The sequence below is a fragment of the Odontesthes bonariensis genome, chromosome 2, assembly GCF_027942865.1.
Source record: "Odontesthes bonariensis isolate fOdoBon6 chromosome 2, fOdoBon6.hap1, whole genome shotgun sequence".
NCBI classification, from domain to species: Eukaryota; Metazoa; Chordata; class Actinopteri; order Atheriniformes; family Atherinopsidae; genus Odontesthes; species Odontesthes bonariensis.
The window spans coordinates 6,616,356-6,636,377 of NC_134507.1; the positions used below are offsets into that span (position 1 = coordinate 6,616,356).

Consider the following 20,022-nt stretch of genomic DNA (forward strand, 5'->3'; position numbering starts at 1 on the left):
TGCAAGATGTCTAAAGCAGTGGCGGCTCCTGACAAATTTCTCAGGAGGGGCAATAGTAGCGATGATGACTAAAGGGACCCGTTCAATGGGTAAATTAATAAGTAGCAAGTCAGCTGTCACGATTTTTATTTTTTTCTGGTCAACTCACATTACCAACAACGCATATAAGCACTAGATTGCAAGATAAAGATTTTCCCTTAAGCTGCATTTGTCACATTCTAGTAGGTAATCAGTTTACCTTCAAATACCTTTGAACATGGAGAGATATCTGCTTTGCCAATAATTAAGACAGGGACTAGATACAAGTTGAAAATATTAGTAGAATTTATTTACAGTTCTTTTCCATTACAAATAGTTACAATTTCTGTTGTTAATCAAAGACACTACCAGACTATTTACATTAATTTACATTAAAGTAATACTACGTAACATTTCTACCTTAAAATAACAGCTTGAAAAAAATTGTGCGGCTAGAATGAGTTTTAATATTACGATTGGCCTGTCTCCTATGCCCTTCGGGGGTCTGAGTTGGAATAACTGCGCTATGTAACTTTGCTGGAGGGGCGCGGGAGCTGAGCGGAAGTACTTCGACTTGCTTTCTGGCACACCTACCGCAAAAACAAATAGACCCCTCTCACGCTCCCAGGTACATTTGATTACTCTTACCTTCTCGGTCGACATAGCTTGCACCTTCTGACTCCTCGCCGTTTCGTCAACAAACGTGAAACGTGAAAGCGAAAGGGTGTTGTATTTACGATAGTGTAACCGTACATTACCTCCAAGCCTGTAGGGGGAGCTCCATAATGGGCTTTTTGAGAAGTTACATTGTATTGCTTTAATTAAACTATTTACGGAGTAACTCAACTGTATTCTCGCCACGCTGACCTTGAAAAGGTCTACGCTAGCTATCTTCACGTTACGTATGACGAAAACACATTGGGGCGACCTAACCCTAACCCTTAACCCATAGAGATTGTATTGTAATGGCCGAAATTTGAAAAAAAAACAACTGATTTTAAATAAGAGTCAATGGGAGCAGTTGGGGCGATTTTCAACTTGACCGAATGTCCCCAAAGCGGCGGTACCTCATGGAGCACTGATTGGACAGTGACAAACAGAGCAGCTGAAACTGTCTGGAACTGTCACAACCACCCCAATGCTGTGGAAAAATGTGACATATCCCTTTGGTGGTGCGTCCCCCGATCGCCCTTATGGACAAACCGCCACTGGTCTAAAGGTGCGCAACAGTGGTCACAGTTCTAAAAGTCTCCACACATAATTTATACAGAATTTGGTTTTCCTTTGTCTTGTTGAAAAATGCATGGGCGTCACCGGAACAGATGCTGTCCTGAAGACGAGCCACGTTGCCCTTCATTGTCATTTCTACATTAATGCTACCACAAGTGTAAATGAGCCTTTTCGTCCATGCTGCTTACGATTGCAGTCAACTGCTGACATCCCCTGTCTGAAATAACATCACTCTTATGATTTTTACCTAATTTCTGGTCCTAAATTGCCCTCCAACCATTTCTTTTTGGCATGTGTTACGGGCCTGAAATGCAGGAATAGAGAGATTCTAATAAATACGAAGACGATGGGAAAAAACCTGAAATATCTTGTGTTTATGCTATCTGCATTGAAATAAAAGTCGAGGTTCATGTAGAATCACTGTTGGATTTTGGATTTTGCATTTTCCATTCGATCACAACTTTTTCTACTACTGGGATTGCAGAGAAACCACTGTAGGTCCCCAAACTAAAGGTAATGAGGGACAACCCATAAACTTGTAAATTAGTATAATATGAGCTCTAACAACAGATTCAATATGAGATGCGGTTAGAATTTCTATCATGTTAAAAACATGTTAATATTTAGTGGGGATAATGTTTACCATTAAATTATCTTAACATTTGGAAAATTGCTTCAAATTACATGTTTAAATACAAAACTGGTGTACGTACTGTAACCTCATTTTGAGAGCTCCCGTCGATGGCTCAATTCCCAGCCAGTTGGATCTTTGTTTGCATCCCCCGCTCTTTGTCCCTGCATTTCCTGTCTGGATGTCTACTGCAGCTATCCGATAGAGCACAAATGCCAAAAGCAAAATATTGACAAAGGCAACAAATCCCAAAAGTTACTACCAGCAAATATTTGACATTTTTATGATAGATTAAACGGCTGAAACAATTTAAGAAGTTATTAAAATGGCTGCAGTTTTTTTTTGTTGTTGATGAACCATTTCCCCACTTTCAATGTGTGGCCGATTGTAAGCCTTCTTAGACGAATGGACTCCATCTTGGAAACAAGGTGCCTTTACAAACAAATATGCACGCTAGTGAGGAATATGACGCAGGCCGTACAAATGAATGCGTCTCGTCACTCATTTCATTAAGTGAGCATACAATCTAATACATCATGCAGCATCCCTTTCCATTTGCTTGAGTGCCACAGCAAGCTGCTGTTTTATTTGCTTGTGTACCTCATGTTGAGTTTGACCTTTAGTGATTCTGATAGTATTTAAATAATTACATCAGGACTAAGATGCATTTAATGAGACTCTACATTATTAAATGAAATCAGCCATCAACGTGCATCTGTGGCTACTGTCTGCCTGAAGGATGTGTGTGTTCTCTGGTCAGTGTGTGTGTCCTTATCGGGAGCTCATCAGGGTGACTGTGTGATGTAGCAATCATTTAGACTCGTGGAGAAATCCGCCCATTAGTGTCACACAGTGAACAGGCCGCTATCCGCGGGGTCATGTTGGTTTGGGAGAAATTGAGCAGGCCTAGATATACAATGCAGTTTGAATTAATTGGGAAGCACTTCAGTAGCTTTGCAAACACGAACCACAAATGGTTTAGTTTATACAGAGGGCTGCTACTGCTCTTCAAACATGCAGGACTGGGGGAGTAGAAAATGGTTATTGTTTAAACATTTATCCCATTTGAGCTGCTCCAGCTGTATCTACAGCGGACATGTGGGGCAAGTCTCTCCATGGCAGTTATCATCTGTTTGTATGTTCACGTGTGTCCATCTGTACTGTAAATACTCAACTAGTGGCCATGGCTTTTATCCACTCCAACGTAAAGAGAGAAAGGGCCATTTATTTGAGCTTGGCTATCTTATAGTCCATTTCTGTATTTTTAATATTTTGCAGCTGTATGCTGTTACTACAAAGTGAATACTTTCACTTTTCACTGTGTCATTTCTTTTCATGGAAATCCTTTATTATGAAATTATAGGACTGTGTCGAAGCACAACTAAATAACCTCACTGAACAGAGAGCATCTCTGAGGGGTTCTTGTAGCTTTTGTTTGATTGCAAGGTTTTATTTAAGCGTGCCTGTGAGTGAATCTGTTTTATGTATTGCAGTGTGCGTTTTAACAGGGCTACATTGTCATTGGTGAAGTTGTACGGTTTGTTCTTTGAAGTTTTACGAACTGGTGGGTGGCACCCCAGAGACTTCTCATGAACTCTTGCTCCACTGGGAGTCGATCTTGGATAGGTTGCAATTATGTGTATTTACTTTGTCATGAAAAAAACAAAAAAAAAACAAAAAAGAATTAAACAAAGAAAAACAAAAGTTGCACGTGCGCTTTTTTTGTTTTGCTTTTAGTTTGTTGTTCTGCTTCCTTGTACAGAAGCAGGGGAGTCCCTTACACAGTCCCAAGACCAGACCAATTAGAAATAAGAGACTATACACACAGCAGGAAACGTAGAATGTGTAGCTGTGACCTTTATCATGTTTGAACATATGGAAAAGCAAGAGAGGGGCGACAGATATTGCTGGTCCTATGAAAATTATAAAGGCTGAAAGTGCACAAGGAAGGACACACATTCACTATTAAGTCACTTTTAGCTTAGTTCTCCAGTTGTCAAAAATGAGTAATAAAGCTATATATTCAGACAACTCTCTAGCGGGTCCAATCCTGTGGAAAGACTAACAAGTATCTTGCTTGCAGCAGATTTTCCAACGAGCAGAGCAAGGCTTTGCCCACTATAGTCCAAGAAAACTGGATTTGTGCATAGACTGCATATAAAAGGTGGAGGTAATGGCCTGCAATGGCACCCTCTGATTTGTGGAATACCATTTCAAAGCTCTGAGCTTGGCATTTGGTACTTGCCATGTGAATCTTTTGGAAATGACTGCATTTGACAAGAAGATCACTGGAGTTAGAGAGTAATACTTGAGGTACAACAATGGATAAAAATGACAATTAGGGGATTGGTCTAAGGTTCAGGAGGTAGTCATTTCTGCACAGTAGACATTATTGATGAATGATAAATGTTTTTAACAGCTTCCATCTGGTTTCAGAACACTTCATAGTACAGACACAGCTTGTTAAGGTACAGTGTCCTATTGCTGAGTTCAGATAGAAGCAACAGCTTGATTTTAGCTCTTTTAGATTTAAATCCTCCTGCATTGTTTAGAGACCTGGTTGAAAAATAGTGATTTGTCTCTTAGCTTTGTTGCACTCATATCTCTCTGATAGAATCTTTGCAGGCACTCTTAATTACTTAGTCCTCTCAACAGCTCAGCTGACTTGTGGCGCACCACAGGGCATTCCCCTCGGCCCCTTCAGTTCTTTATTTCCATGCTACCTCTTGACCAAATTTATTCGAAACCATAAGGGACATTAAGATTTTTACACGGATAACACTCGGCTGCAGTGACGGCTGGTGGTGACTTTGTATGGGTGGGCTAACATATACATCACATCTAAGATACAACATTTCTTCCCCTTGAGTTTTTCCTCTAAGGACATTGAACAAAATGGATGAAAAAGTAAATAATCTACAGAGATCGCCCTAAGGTTGAGCACCGCACACACACACACACACACACACACACACACACACACACACACACACACACACACACACACACACACTAGCAGAACGTTCCCCATGTTACGTCCCCTGTCATTGGCCCAAATCCGTAAGCAGTGGGTCGCACAGATTTAGCCCAAATTAATTAGTGATTATTTTGTTTATAATTTATTTTCAATCCTGTTGATTCTATTCCTGGCATATTTTCAAATGATGTCTCCCAGGCTATTATACGTATTGGAGTAAAATTAGATTTTTTGAGTTTTGATGGTAAAGTCTTGGTCAGTCTTACTCCGTTTCAGCTTAAGATCATTAGTAATCAGGTCTTAATCAGACTAATCAGAGTTATGAGTTTTGAGGGTTCCCAGCTCCACTTTATCCAAAATAATGCAGCCAGACACATTAGGACATATAGGCATGGACACATCACCCATGTGCTTGCCTCCCTGTAGTGGCTCCCTAATTGAGACCATTGAGATCTGCAAATATTGCCCTGCTAACTATTCTGAGATCACAGATTGTGACAAAGGGAGATCATGCCTTTTTCATTAGAGCTCGATTTCCATGGAATTCTTTCCCGACCAAAGTCAGGCACACCAAGTTAGTAGCTGCCTTCAAGTCCCTAAAACTTCTGTTGGCAGTGTCTGATTTGCGTATCAAACATGGTGTGTTTTTTTTCAACATCCTTTCAGCTCCAGCTCACCTTATCCCCATGTGTAAAGCACACTGCAACATTTTTAGCAAAAGTGCTGTATAAAATAATACTTTTTTCAATTTGTAAGCATACCAGTCAAAGGAGTGAATTCAGTCAATGACATAATGACTTTTTAGAAAAAAAGAAATAATGTCCTATAAGGCCCTTTTCTTGTTGGTTTAATGTCTGAGGTCTTGTGGCTTCATCCATCAGTTATATACAGTCTATGAGATGGATTCCACCCACGAGATGAGAAACTAACTAAGAGAGGTAGATGAATGACTTTATGGATATGCCACAACAGCAGCCCGGTCAGCCTGAAGATATAGAAACATTAGATGGAATGGACAATTAATTGTGCTAATTAGTGCCTTTCTGGTCTAATCGATCACTCAAAGCACCGCGAGTCACATTCACAGATTCATACAGCACTTATATTCTGCTGATACTGGGTTGTATTTATCCCACACCACACCCAGATGATACACGAGGGGCAATGTAGAGGTTTCCTTTTTCATCCAAGGATGCCGGTCAGTCTGCAGACTGATAGTTTGGGATCGGTCCAAAGGCTTTTCCAGTTTTTGGACGAACGGGTACAGCTCCATAGCCATAAGTTGATGCCTGGCACAAACATTTCAGTGTGTCAGGAACATTGTAATCGATCTCATTAACTCGATTAAATCAAAGTATAAAAGAAATGGAATAAAATGTGTTAACGAATATGCCCTGATGGCCCGCTGAAATTAAATCTACATGTGGGGAAGCACTATAGGACTTTATTACATTTTGCAAATAGCTCACAACGTCAACTAGTCACACTATAAAACTTCTGATGTGTTTAAGATCAAGTCCTTTATTGTATTGCTGGATATGTTATCGTTTGCAAATAGTTCTTAGGACCAGATGTGGTGGAGCTAACTTACAGAAGAGCACAGCTCTTTTCTGACAGTAAATCACATTAAGGGATACATAAAAGGATGCAAAATTTACTTTCAAATGGTTTCCTCTGATTGTTGAAACTTTTGGCACCCATTCTCTTGCATAATGTGGAAGACTGCACCCATCCTGAACCAGTTAATGACACACAATCATCATAATTCATAAATGTTTATTTGCAGTTACTTGACGGTTCAGATGTGTTGATTATAAAGGTGTTGCCTACAGTGCCACAGCCTCATACAGGAAGCCTTTAAAACAAAGAGGGACACATTCTGTAGAACCCGGATTTGAGCGTAATACAAGACATGGTAAATTCCTATCGAATTCAGAACCATGAATACCATGGAACATTGCTAATAAACAATTCAGTTGTTTTATAGACTTTATGAACCCCCCATATTTGAACGACACTTCATAGCAGTGTATCTTCTATCTGTGGACTCACCGAGCAACGACCTCTGCCCCCTCGGGTTGGCAGTAAGTCGATAAGAGATGCAACATTTTTGAGCATTCAGCAAATTCCCAGACAGGGTAGTGAGCTGCAACAGTTCAGGTAAAAGGGAGCTGCTGCAGGCTCGGCCGCTCCCTCCTCTTGCTATTTTGTAGCATATCATACGAGATCAAAGAGATGAGTGAGTGAGAGTAGAGAGCTAGCCGCTGACTGACCCGGCTAGGCCAGGAGCTTCGTCTATCGGAAAGGCAACTTCACTCTAAGTAGAATCCAAGAGTACAGTACGTCTGCAAAATTTCTAAGCAGTGGTTCAGATTTTGAAAAGTCAGCAGATGCAGAGAGCTATCATGCTCAGGTGCTCTGTTATTACCTGCAGATATAAAAGAAGCAAAAGTCATTTGACATCTACTTAGAATATTAAATATATGCATGAAGTGTGTAGTAGTTACACAAACCTATTTTGCTTAATAGATTTTGTCTCGCTACAATCTGGTTTGAGGGCTCATAAGGAGCCTGAGCATAGCAAAATGCAAAGTGTGTGTGTGTGTTTATCATGAAAGAAACAGGTCATTAACCTTAGAATATAGTCATTTTTCTGTGACTAATGATGGTTTGTCTTCTGCATGAGAAATAATACTTTACATCCACTAAATTGATATTGGTTTCTGGAAGACGGTGACAACTGAGGCATTTCATTCAGTACATCTACAGCAGAAGTAGTCAGGAAATAGACATCCATATTAAGAGTCCCTAGAGGAAATTTACAATGGCACTCGGCTCCTATAAATCTTTCACTCTGTAGAGTAAGTGATTTAGCCTCTGCCATCATTTGGAAAAGGGGAGCATCATTCTCCGAAACTGTCCCATGTGTCAAATAGAAAGAGCTCAATTATTACCTTTATTTTCACTTTGGGACAATTGTTGTGGCTTTGGTTCTTATTTCGGTTTCACTTTGTTTCTTTTGGATTTCCCTGATTTGGACCTTATATTCCGTTAATTAAGAACAGCTAAAAAAAAAGAGTCGAGCTGTAATACTGCTCACATTTAAATAAAAAAAATAAAAAATTTCTAAAAAAAAGCACCACCCTTCTTCTTATTCTCATCACACTAAATATGCAGGGCAAAGTTAAAGGAAACGAGGGACACAATTTAAGGAAGTTTTTCTTGGCCTGCAGAGAAGAGCAGAGAGGAGATTTTTCTAAGATCCATTTTTAGTATCGGGGTGGGCGGTGTGGGTGGATAAGGAGTGCCTGGCTGTAACCGCCACATGTGTGTTTTTTGCCTCTTCGCTGGATGTGGTCTGGGCGTCCAGCTAGCAGCACATGGTCTGTGTGATCCAGCTAACAGGTGCAGGTTAACTTACTCACATGACAGTGGCCTTTCCCAGATAAAATATATAGATAAAATCTCTCTTATGAGCATAAAAACAGAGCTCTTGCAAGCAAAACAATATGTTCACAGGACTCTAGAATCAATAATATAAACATCCTCATCCCTCCATCCATTTCCTATGCCTGCTTAATCTAATTCAGGGTTCCTCATGCATGATTTCAATTAATCTTGCTTCATTGCAGGTTGTGTTCTCAGCATGCATAAGCTCAATAGATTTGAACTTCGATCTCATAAGGATGGATGGATGGATGAATGGATAGAATTGTGATCGCTGACTCTTTTTGTCTGTCTCTTCTCCAGGGACCTGAAGAGTAATTTGATAAGTACCGTGGAGCCTGGAGCCTTTCGTAGTCTTCTGGCTCTGAGGAGACTGTAAGTATAACGAGTATAAGTATAGCCTTGGAATAGCCTTCTCCTTACCTTTATGCCCCTGGATGAGAACATATGTATCAATAGGGATACAGGCATGAATATAACCACATTAACACAAGACCATTTTCAATATTATTTGACTTGCCAGCTTTAAAGATACCATCTGTCGGTGACTTAAGTAAAGTAAAATGTTAAGGATAAGGAGCACGCACTGATTAGCCTTAACGTTATGACCACCCACCTACAACAGCCCTGGCCCAATGAAGCACGGACTCCTCCACATCTCTGAGGTCATGCTGTGGTATATGGCACCAAGCCGCCAGTGGCAGATTCTTTTAAGTCCTGTAAGTTGCAAGGTGAGGCCTCCATGGACTGGGTTTGTTTGTCCACTGCATCTGAGGGGATGTATATACGTGTATAAACACTTTTAAGCGATGAACATCTGCCAGAATGAGCACCCTGACAAGTCTGCGCCTACGCAGCCCCATAAGCAACAGACTGCATTGCTCAATCGGAGCCAGCATAAACTTTTTCAGCAATTTCCGCTACAGTACCTTCCTAGATCCTTTCTGGAACAGACAAGACAGGGCAGCACCTCTTTACGAGCACCAGAGAGCCTTGGCTGCTGTCTCCCGTCTCCCGTTCACTGTTTTTTTATTCCAAGAACCAAGTGTGGAAGGTCCTGACCATTGCAGACAGAGAACATCGCTCAAGAGCAGCAATTGTTACGACCCAGCCTTCAAGCCATCCGAGTTTACCATCAGAAATGCTCAGATTCCTACACTTTCCCATTATTTTTGCCTCCAACACATCAGCTTCAAAGAAAAGAAATGTTGACATGCTGCCGAATAAGTCTCACGGAAGGCAGTCTTTTTAGATTCCAGGGGGCATGATAGATGATAACAGAGAAAAACAACAAACCCTCCCCCCCACCAACATTTATTGATTTTCTTCATCTCACAATATGTAGAAGCATGGGTGAAGAGCTTAGCCTGGATATGACTAATGGCAAACTTAAGATGTGCGGGACGGAAGAGTTTCCCTCAGACTTGAGGACGCGCAGGGATTTACAAGGGAGGAAACGAGGGGCTCAGAAGTCTCAGTTGTTGTTATGGTCTGGTCTCGCCACCTACTGCAGCACAGAAATAGAGCATAAAGACAGGATAAGAAGGCCATAACACCGAGGAATAGGTCATACTGGGAAAAAAAAGAAGAAGAAAAGATTAAAAAGACTCACAGCTGTAGTGGCAAACATGCACTTTGTTGCTTACAAATTACATTTAGATTCATAGGGAGTTTGACCGTTGTTGTTTTGTAATGAGAATAAAGCGTTTTTCAAAATTTGTGCCACAATTTGAAATGTTTTTCGAAACTTATTTGCAATGTAAAACAGGCAAAAAAAAAGTTTTGAAAGTTTGCTTCGCCTTTTGTTTGTAGGGATTTCTCCTGCTCAAGTAATTTTCTCCATGATTGCTTGCGCTGGTTCTATTATGAAGGGGTTTGGGAGGGAGTTACATGATTGGAGCCTGATAGTTAGTGGGATCTGGACTGGCAGGGATGCAAACAGTGAGTGAGCCCTGCTCATTCAGGGCACGTGTGCGCAGGGCTTTGGGAGCAGCAGAAGGCTAATTTAAGTGCTCCCCAACTGGTGATTTTTCAAGTGCTGTGCTTATTTTCCCACAGCTGCTCCAGCGTAGCGGCTCTTTAATTACAGCGTGCGAGGGCACGGAGCCTCGGACGCGACAGCGCTCAGCCCCCTCGCATCTGGGAGCCTGCCGCATACATTTGAACGTGTTTGTGTTTGAAGGGATGTGTGTGCCAGCAGTGGTTATGTGAGGAGTAAAATGTTGCAAAAGGTCAGGAATAATATTCCAGGAAGCTGACAGAGATAACCAGCAGTCTCAGCTCCTTAGATTCTCTTTGCAGGCAGACAACGCATGAAAACGCACAACACACATATATAGAGTATCATTGATTTCTGTTCTTGTTTTTATTGTCTGCAATATCAGTAATATTTACTAAATGAATTAAGGCATGCCTCTCTCTGCCATTTTCTCCATATAGGGATCTGTCTAACAATAGAATTGGCTGCCTGTCACCTGAAATGTTTCGTGACCTGAGCAGCCTCTCAAAATTGTGAGTAGTCCTTTACTTATAATACGCTTTGCACTTCTTTGGGAATGAGTTTGAATAGGTTCTGCAGGGATTTGGGCCTTTTGCTCCCATAGTGCAGTGGTGCAGGTTCACTGTGTTTGAAGAGTAACTTGTATCTTGATTGCATGTTTGTGATTCCTCTTTTCCACAAACAGGAATTTGTCCGGCAACATCTTCTCCACTCTGACCACGAGACTCTTCGCGCACCTGGTGGCTCTTAAAGTGCTGTAAGGGGAAATGTTGATGTTAATGTTCAAAGCAATTTCAGTGAGCATTTGGCTGTTTTGAATTGCAGGCACTGTATTTTCACATGGAAAAACTGGGGACATCTTAGTGAAGCTGTACACTACATCAGTTGACAAGGAATATCACAAGAGACCTGGAAGCAGCAGCTAATGAGCAGCAGGAACGTGGTGTTAATGAAAGCCCTCGCGAGCATTTGCAGTTGCGAGTTGTAAAAGGGCTACAGGAGCCACATTTGAAACTCGGTTGTACAGTCCAGACTACATGTTGGGGACTTGTAATGTAGTTTGAAATATCTGCATACAAACCACAACACTCGGACCACCGTGGCCCTAAATAATAATAATTCATTGTTAGTATACTGAAGATTATTTTGCAGCTACAGCTGCTTTCATAGGTGGGCACATCTTTAAAAAAATGCAATGTATTGTGAGTGAGTTAATGAGAGGACGATCCGAACACAGTCAGTGAAATTTTAAAGGGGAACTCCGGGGCATTTGAAGCGTGTTTCCATTGCTAGAGGTTGTCAAATACTGATAGTAGGACACAGAGAGGTGCGTATCTGCGCTCCCTGTGTGAAGATCGCTCTGTCCGCACAGCATGTCATGCGAGGCTAATACGTGGTGGCTAAGGGGCAAGCGCTAACCCTTCCACGTAAAACAACAACTTGCACACTGCAGAAACGTCACACCACTTTATAACCCATCCGACAATAAAGTCACAAGCCTTACCATCAAAACCATATGCATGGTTCTCACATTACTGGCATGGGGACGTTACAAAACAACTTTATAAACAGCATGTAACTCACCGGCTGGTTGTAGGCTCGCGCATGTGAAAGCCCAGAAGAGTCGATGGAGAATAATCCCATATACAAAACAATTATCTTCTCTAGAAAAACTGCGTTCAAGTATTTAAAACATTACAAGAATATTACTGGGCATGTATTGTTGTAATGTTTTAAATACTTGAACGCAGTTTTTCTAGAGAAGATAATTGTTTTGTATATGGGATTATTCTCCATCGACTCTTTTGGGCTTTCACATGCGCGAGCCTACAACCAGCCGGTGAGTGACATGCTGTTTATAATGTTGTTTTGTAACGTCCCCATGCCAGTAATGTGAGAACCATGCATATGGTTTTGATGGTAAGGCTTGTGACTTTATTGTCGGATGGTTTATAAAGTGGTGTGACGTTTCTGCAGTGTGCAAGTTGTTGTTTTACGTGGAAGGGTTAGCGCTTGCCCCTTAGCCACCACGTATTAGCCTCGCATGACATGCTGTGCGGACAGAGCGATCTTCACACAGGGAGCGCAGATACGCACCTCTCTGTGTCCTACTATCAGTATTTGACAACCTCTAGCAATGGAAACACGCTTCAAATGCCCCGGAGTTCCCCTTTAATTAGTTTTATGAGTTACGCCTGTTTTCCTAGCATGTCAAATATCTGCTGTAGCAAAAGCCTGTTGGATAAATAAAGTATGGCCTATAACTGTGTGCTGGTATTCTAACCAGGCACTTCAGCACTGAGACATTGTTCTGCGACTGCCAGCTGAAGTGGCTGCTTCTCTGGGCTCGACACAACTCGGTGAGGATTGGCAACCACACAGTCTGCATTTTCCCTACTCACCTCCACGGCCTGGAGTTTCGCAACCTGCGAGAACATCAGCTCAGCTGTGGTAAGAACTCCATTTCCATCTTGATGTGGGGCTGGCGTAAAGTTGGTGTCGTTTGTTGCGTCTCAAATATGAGTCCAACATTTCACAAATGGCAAACTAACACTAAAAAAAAAAAGGTATTGATGAACTGACTCTCCTTTTTGCCATGTGACATTTTATTTTAGCATTTGACAGTTTAATAGCATTTCCACACATACCTATTAAAACTGAGAGCCGTGAGTTTTTCTGCATCATTTTTAGCACTGGATTTCCCGCAGTTCCCCGGGATAATCCTCTACATAATTTTCACTTTTGATAATTAGGTGTACCGACTGAATGTAATGAATCCCCAAATTATGCAAGTGCACGAATTAATCTGACTTGTTTTCTGTGTCATTTTAGAATAGAAACTTCATATAAGGCAATAAATCGGCACAACAGTGCAAGAGAGAAAACCTGCTTCAGAAAATGGTCCTTGTGTGGTTGTTTTTTCCTTTTCCTGGATATGTGCCGCTACTTTAGGTTGCAGACATAGCCTCCAAAGCCCAGAGGATGGAAGCTTATAACACCTGTAGCCACAGGTGTTACAACTAACAAATCCTCAAAGTGCAGATAAAGTGTGCCACGCTCTGTTCTTCAGGAAAATGGGTAATCCCTCATATAAAAAGCTATGTAGCAAATTGCCCTTGCATCCAGCAAGAAAGCAATGGTGAGAAAGAAAGAGAAAAGAGAAAATTGCACCGGGTGTCCAGTTTTTGGACCATACAGAAGTCTAAGGCGGACCGATTAAGCCACTTATGTTAATATGGGGTCAGTACCTGTGGGTGTGTTGAACAGTTTTTGTTAAGCAAAGCAAGACGACTTCCTTACCAGCTGTAAGCTTTTAGCAACAGTGAAGAGAAATCTAACGGTCTGTACTTTCTTTAATCTCAAAGACTGTGCAGGCAGCCTTCCCCAACCTCTCTCCCTCCCTCGTTCGGTCTTCCCTCTGTTTCTTTATTTTATTTCTTCATGCTGTGGTCCACAGGGGAATTGTATCTCATATGCGATAGAACCATCCACCACTCCTTTCTTACATCTTGATCGTGCAGGGTACATTGCACTGGAATGAGAAAACCTTTAGTTGATGTTGGAGGTATGGCTTTGTGTTTGTGTTTAAAAAAGAAAAAAAGAAAAAGGTGCATTACATGAAGATGTGCTGTGTGTGCATGATGTGGCACAGCTTGCAGAGGACTAATCAGGTGAAATGTTTGCTTCTGCACACCGTGTACATGTCCCACCCTTACAAATTGCATTATTTCTTGTAATCCTAACTGGATGTGTTTTTCATTTACACAAAACAATCCAAAGCAATTACAGGGTAATTCTGCACAGTCTAGTGTGAGCCAAGTAAGAGCCAAGAGAGAAATCCAGCAGCCGGAGAAAGAGCACTCCTTTCAGGCCCTGAAGCATCCTTTATGGGATTACAGTGATAACGTTATGGGCTTCCTGCTCTTGCCATACTTGGCCTCCGTTCGGCACTGCACAGTACAACTCCATCTTCCACTACCTTATTCTTTTACTTGGCAAGAACCGGTTTTCTGTTGGATACACTACGCTGCTCTGACTAACAGACTTTTTAGTGTTATTTGATGCTCGTTATTTCGACACGGCTGCACTTTGTAAGGGAAATCAGGTGTTGATACCACATTCTTATTGTCAAGAAAGATGATGGGATAAGTTATATATACCCCTCATCCAATCTCACATACCAATGAAAAATATCAATATTACTTGACTGATACCAGCACCCCACCCATTGTTTTTGTTAAGGTATGTCATAGAAGATGCCTCTGTCTTTCTCCGGCGGCGCCATTGTGACGACTAACAGATGTTTGCCCCTAACATTCCAACTATGAGCCCTTGTCCCTCATATAATACAGGTCAGGTGCTGCCTGCAAATGAGAGGGAACAGAGGAGCGTGTGCTGCTTCCTGACAGAATCAGGTGCTTCCTGTGTTGGGGTCAGAGGTGTCTGTTAGACTCATCAAGCTATGGCCCTCTGCACCTTTAACACTGCTGGCTGGAGAGCAACAGGCAGGCATGGAGCGCATGCAGAGCTAACATAGCACGTTAGGCACTGTCTGAAAGAATTCTGCCTCATGGGGCGGTTTTTATTGTATGATGACACAGTGGTTCAGGCGCACAACATAGGCATGTCATTAAATGAAATATTGCATGTAGGTCTATGCCCTTAAGCCCTTTGCATGCCTCAGATGATTTAATTATTCCAAAACTTTAATCGAATATCCCTCAACATAGTCCGTGTTATGAGTCGCTGATATTCAGTCATGCACCTCTGTTAGATTACTTTGATTTCAGAAAGAGGTCATCCATGACTGGAGGAGGAGGCTGAGGGGTATCAGTATAAGAATGAGAATATCTACTTGTTTCAATTTTATAATAGTGTTGCATGGATCAAAATCTAAACTGGGAAAGACACATTTGACTGTATGTAAATGCAGGAGATGTAGAAAAAATCTTCTTGGAGGATACTCAGCAATACGATATATGATTATTTTTTTTTGTAAAGCTTTTATTGTTTGAAGATTTCAAAAGAGAAATGTGTAGCCAGGTCCCGATGTTACAATTGCCCTTTTAAAAATGTAGATACATCTAAATTCGTAAACGAACGTGTCAGATGAATTCAACGAGAATGATACAGCAGCTGAATAGGAAACAGCATCGCTGTGACATATTTGAATCACCTGGCACTGGAATACATCCAAACCTTTTACTTTTGTAAATCCTGAGGGCAATGAATTAGGATGTGGCTGTGTTGTGATAGAGAAGTCATATCTGTGTGCAAGTATTGAATTTGGATGTACTAGATAAAAATAAAAAAATCACTAATAGCCATGATGCATCAACATTGGTTCCTAAGACTGAGCCATGCTTATGTGCTCTTAATTCCAGCACATACAGGCATGTATATCATGCCTCTGCCCCTATCTCCATGTCTCTTGCTCCAGCTCACACCACCAATAATTGCATTTCTCTCTGACAGTGTCTTGTGGGTAAAGGCGAGCAGCCACACTCTGATGCACGGCTCAACACTATCGGCATCAGCCAAGTCAACAGTCAGTGGCCCCATACTGTTTCTGCTGCGTGTCACGTATAAGCCTCAGCGACTGTTGTGTTCATACTTCTGTTGCAACACACTTAACAGGTTCACCAAGTGATTACAGAGGAGTAATCATGACAGCTTTAACATTTCCAATGAGTTTTTAATGCTATCAAAAGCATGTTGCCTTATATAATCGCCAATGATGATTAATCACGAATGAGAATTGTTGCCACCTTCATAATGAATGCAAATTAACCAATTTTGTGGACTCAGAATACTTAAGTGTTCAAAAAGGTAAAACTTAATGTGCAGTTAATGACACAATTTCAGCTTCTTCCAAGGTTTTCAATGGAGTTTAGTTTTAGACTCATTGATGGCGGATTCAAAACAATTGACCTTTATGCTTTCTACCGGACTTCTTACACTGTTGGATATGTGCTTTGAAAGAGCCAATACCTTCAACTCAGATCTACTTTTCTGACCATGGGTAACTCATCTCACTCTAAGATGCCTCATATAAAACCATGTGTTTGATACAGTCAGTGCCCTCCACGCTGTTCCACAGGATGATAAAACCTCCACCATGTTTCATTTGAGGTTGATGTTCTTTTCCGAGTGGACTTCATTTTGACATCGATAAACATATCCTTGACGATATCCTGCTCGAGGATATTGTCAACTTGTGAGCTGAAATTCAACCATCGGCCGGAGAATATGTCAATACTTTCTTCTTTCAAAGCAATGCATGGATCAATAAGAGCCTTCAGGACTGAGATGTTGGATTACCAGGTAGACAAAACTTGCATGTCTCACTGAAAAACAGAGGAAGGCAAATCACTTGATCACGCTGCTTTTTAGAGCACGCTCAGGGACTTGCATGCATTGAAAAAATGTTTAAGTAAGTGGCCAAGATATTGTGCTGGCAGCTTTTAAAAGGATATCCTATTTATTGCCAATCGAAACGTGCAACACTAGTACATCTTAGTGGGTTCATCACAGTCACATAACATGGAGATGGTGATGCAACAGACTTCCATTGGGATCATGGTTGGTGTCAGGGAGAGGCCAGGGAGTGCTCAAGGCTGCACCCATTTATCTGCTGCTGTTGTCTCACACATGGGTGGGAGCGTGACCTCAGCTCTACTTACTTTTTTATGGTGTGTCTTATTTTACTTTGGATGAATATAGGATACGTGTGCATGCATGGATTCCCCAGGAGGAATATACGTGTTGTGGGTGAATCTGCAAGTTTGATATAAGTCTGATTTCAAATAATGTAATGTCGTATTTGTAGACGGTAACTTCTATGAATGACCTCTACTTTCTTCCACCTCACTATGGAGGAAGGGAAGGGTTTAGAAGCCTGACTTTCTTCTGTATCCTCCTTATCTTGTAGATGGTCCTCTAGAGATACCCCTGTTCCAGCTAATCCCCTCCCAGAGGCAGCTTGTTTTCCGTGGAGACCGGCTCCCCCTGCAGTGCACAGCCTCCCACCTGGACGCATCAGTGGAGCTGCATTGGCGTCACAACGGCCACATAGTGACCACGCAGGAGGACCGGGGCATCTATGTGGAGGAGACCCTTTTGCATGACTGCTGCCTGCTCACCAGGTACACAAAGAGGAGGGAGAGGAGGGAGGGGGAGGAAGGGAGGACGGATGGATTAGGGAGTATTGAGCTGAGTGCTGATTAGCTGATGACTGACCTGTTGCACTGACACACAAAGACTCTCTAAAGGATATAAGATAGCAGATCGCAAAGTTGAAATTTCCTGCTGCGAAACGCTTTTGCAGACAATCAAACACATTTCCACTTGTATTACACTGTATTATACGCCGTTCACCCAGGCGTCAGAGACACAGAGGCAACGTCGCATGTGTACACACAGAAGCACCCTCCTCTCCATCTCTCATTCGCTCGTATGAGCCGTGATTTACCTTTAGTTATTGGTGCCCTTGATAAGGATCTGAAAGGACAGGACAAAATTGGTTTGGCAGCACTCCAACATCTCAGAGCAATCTGCAGCCTGTCTCTCGAGATTGGCTGTCCAGCCAAACCCGACACCCCCCCCCCCCCCCCCCCCCTCTACCCCCCCGAATCGCTGGCAGAGCACTACCTGATCACATGCTAAAAGGAACAGATGCTGAATCACACTTGCAGCGACAGAGTAGAGCGACAACACAAGCGTTTGCACATTATTTTATGGTGAACATTGCCACAAGCCTCTTCCTGTCTTTGTTTTCATGGTGGTCTGCGGCGTGTGTGTGTGTGTGGATTCCTGTGTGTGGGTTATCGTTACCGTATTTGACGTTACACTGAGGCAACAGGGTGCAGATGCAGGAGCACATTGTTGTTGATTATTTTAACTGTTGGCGGTTCAGACTTGGCCTCTCAAACATAAATATGGACGGAGAGCTGACAGAAAAATGTTTCCCTGTGTCAACAGGGTCGGAATGCCTCTTATTGTGTGGTTCATTTGGCAACAGGAATACCAACAGTTTTTCAGCTCAGTTTCTGGATAAGTCCATCAAGTCCTCTTGCTCTGAATGCCACACACTTTTTTTCTTTCAAAATAGCCTACCATATTACGGGTAATCATTCCCAGTCATAGCTGTGGTGCAGCACAGTGAATAACAAGTTAGAATGTAATTCTTGTTTATGTCACCTTTCTCTCAGGGCCTAACATTACAACAGTGGTGAAGACTGAGGTATTACAGTTAACTTTGGTTAACTATGACTGGCATAGTTTGACTTTATGCTTCTTTATAATTCCGTGTGATGGGATTTTGAGGCTCTAGGAGACTGTGGAGAGACGCGGAGAGTGAGAGGAATGGCACACAGCAAGGGGCCACGGGCCGAGAATCAGGGGCTCGTCTGCTGTCATGTGGACTTTCAGTCTTTGTATGTTAACTAACTCCTTCACCAGTTTAGCTGCCAGATGCCCCAGAAATGTGTATTTATAGCCACTGAATGGCATCTGGTGGCCAAATATACTGCTTATTTTCCAAGTTGATATTTTGCATGCAGAATATAATCTGCTTCAAAATTAAAACACAATGTTTTATGCCACATGGATTCAGCTACCAAAAAGCAAATGGACTGAAAATTCAGATCCAACTCTTGCTACACGGTCACAGTGTAACATGAAAATGTAAAAGGAAAAGGAAAAACTTTTCATTTCCGAACTAAACTGTCTGTTTCCAAATGTTGACAGTTATGCAGACCGTCGACCTAACGAGCACTGTCTGAGCAACTGACTCCGCAGCTCCGCCTTGAGCACTTTGATTGCATCTAACTCCATTTAAACACGGCTTTACTTTATAGCGTCCGAATGCTCAGTTCCACCCCTCAACGTAAAGAGAAGCAAAAAAAATCCACTGGTATGGTGACATCAGAAGAAGTGAGATTTAAGTTTGAAGTCACGACCGTCCAACTGAGATGCCCAACATGTTCGGGTCATTGTTTGAAGGAGTGCAGTGGAGCCTCTGTGTTGGCTGGTCTGTTGAATCTCATCACCCCAAACGGCACTTTGTCCATCTCTCCTCCTAATCAAAATGAATGCCGCTGAACTTTTGCAGCTACGTGTCCCAACAAATGTCTTCACACCCTCATTTTGACAAAGGGCCCCTCTTGTAATTACCAACTGCCCCTCCACAAATAATGCAATTTTCTCCCCCCAGGTGGAACCTATTTGGGTCATGTTTCTTTTGGCACCTAACGATGTCTCCCTCCCGTAGAAACCTGCAAAGAGCAGACATTATTTCCATCGCTGATGAGTGTAGAATAGAGTCTGATCCAACAAAAACAATCTGCGGCGGACGGGTTTAAGTTCACTCTTCCCTCTCCACCGTATCTTATATCGCAGTGTTGAGCTGTGTGCTGAAATCTTCTGGCTTTACCGTTCCAGCAATTGTTATGTAAAAGTCGATGAATAATAAATGAATAAAACTTGACCAATGTTTTGGCAGTTGATATGCCAGATGCTTTCAAAGATTGTTTAGCAACAGTAGGCAATCTGTTAGTCATTTGTGTCCATGTTGATGGCGTTCACCTTGGATAAGTGTCCTCTGAATCAGTCAGCCTTGCCCCGTATGGCCCATCAGAGGGGAAAAGACTGAATACACAGGATTTAACGCGTGGCTTAAAAAACCCCGCCGCCTGGATTTGTCGCACAGTGTCGCAGCAA

At 42.1% G+C, this 20,022-nt stretch overlaps 1 protein-coding gene across 2 annotated transcripts in view; it reads left to right on the forward strand.

Annotated features, from left to right (window-relative positions):
* adgra1b (adhesion G protein-coupled receptor A1b) overlaps window positions 1-20,022 on the forward strand; it is a 186,641-nt gene that overhangs the window by 23,574 nt on the left and 143,045 nt on the right. For both annotated transcript variants that reach the window (XM_075474661.1, XM_075474662.1), the window contains exons 3-7: window positions 8,607-8,678; window positions 10,743-10,814; window positions 10,988-11,059; window positions 12,590-12,753; window positions 17,234-17,447. In XM_075474661.1, coding sequence (XP_075330776.1) covers window positions 8,607-8,678; window positions 10,743-10,814; window positions 10,988-11,059; window positions 12,590-12,753; window positions 17,234-17,447 — 594 coding nt within the window. The remainder of the gene's footprint in view (window positions 1-8,606; window positions 8,679-10,742; window positions 10,815-10,987; window positions 11,060-12,589; window positions 12,754-17,233; window positions 17,448-20,022) is intronic.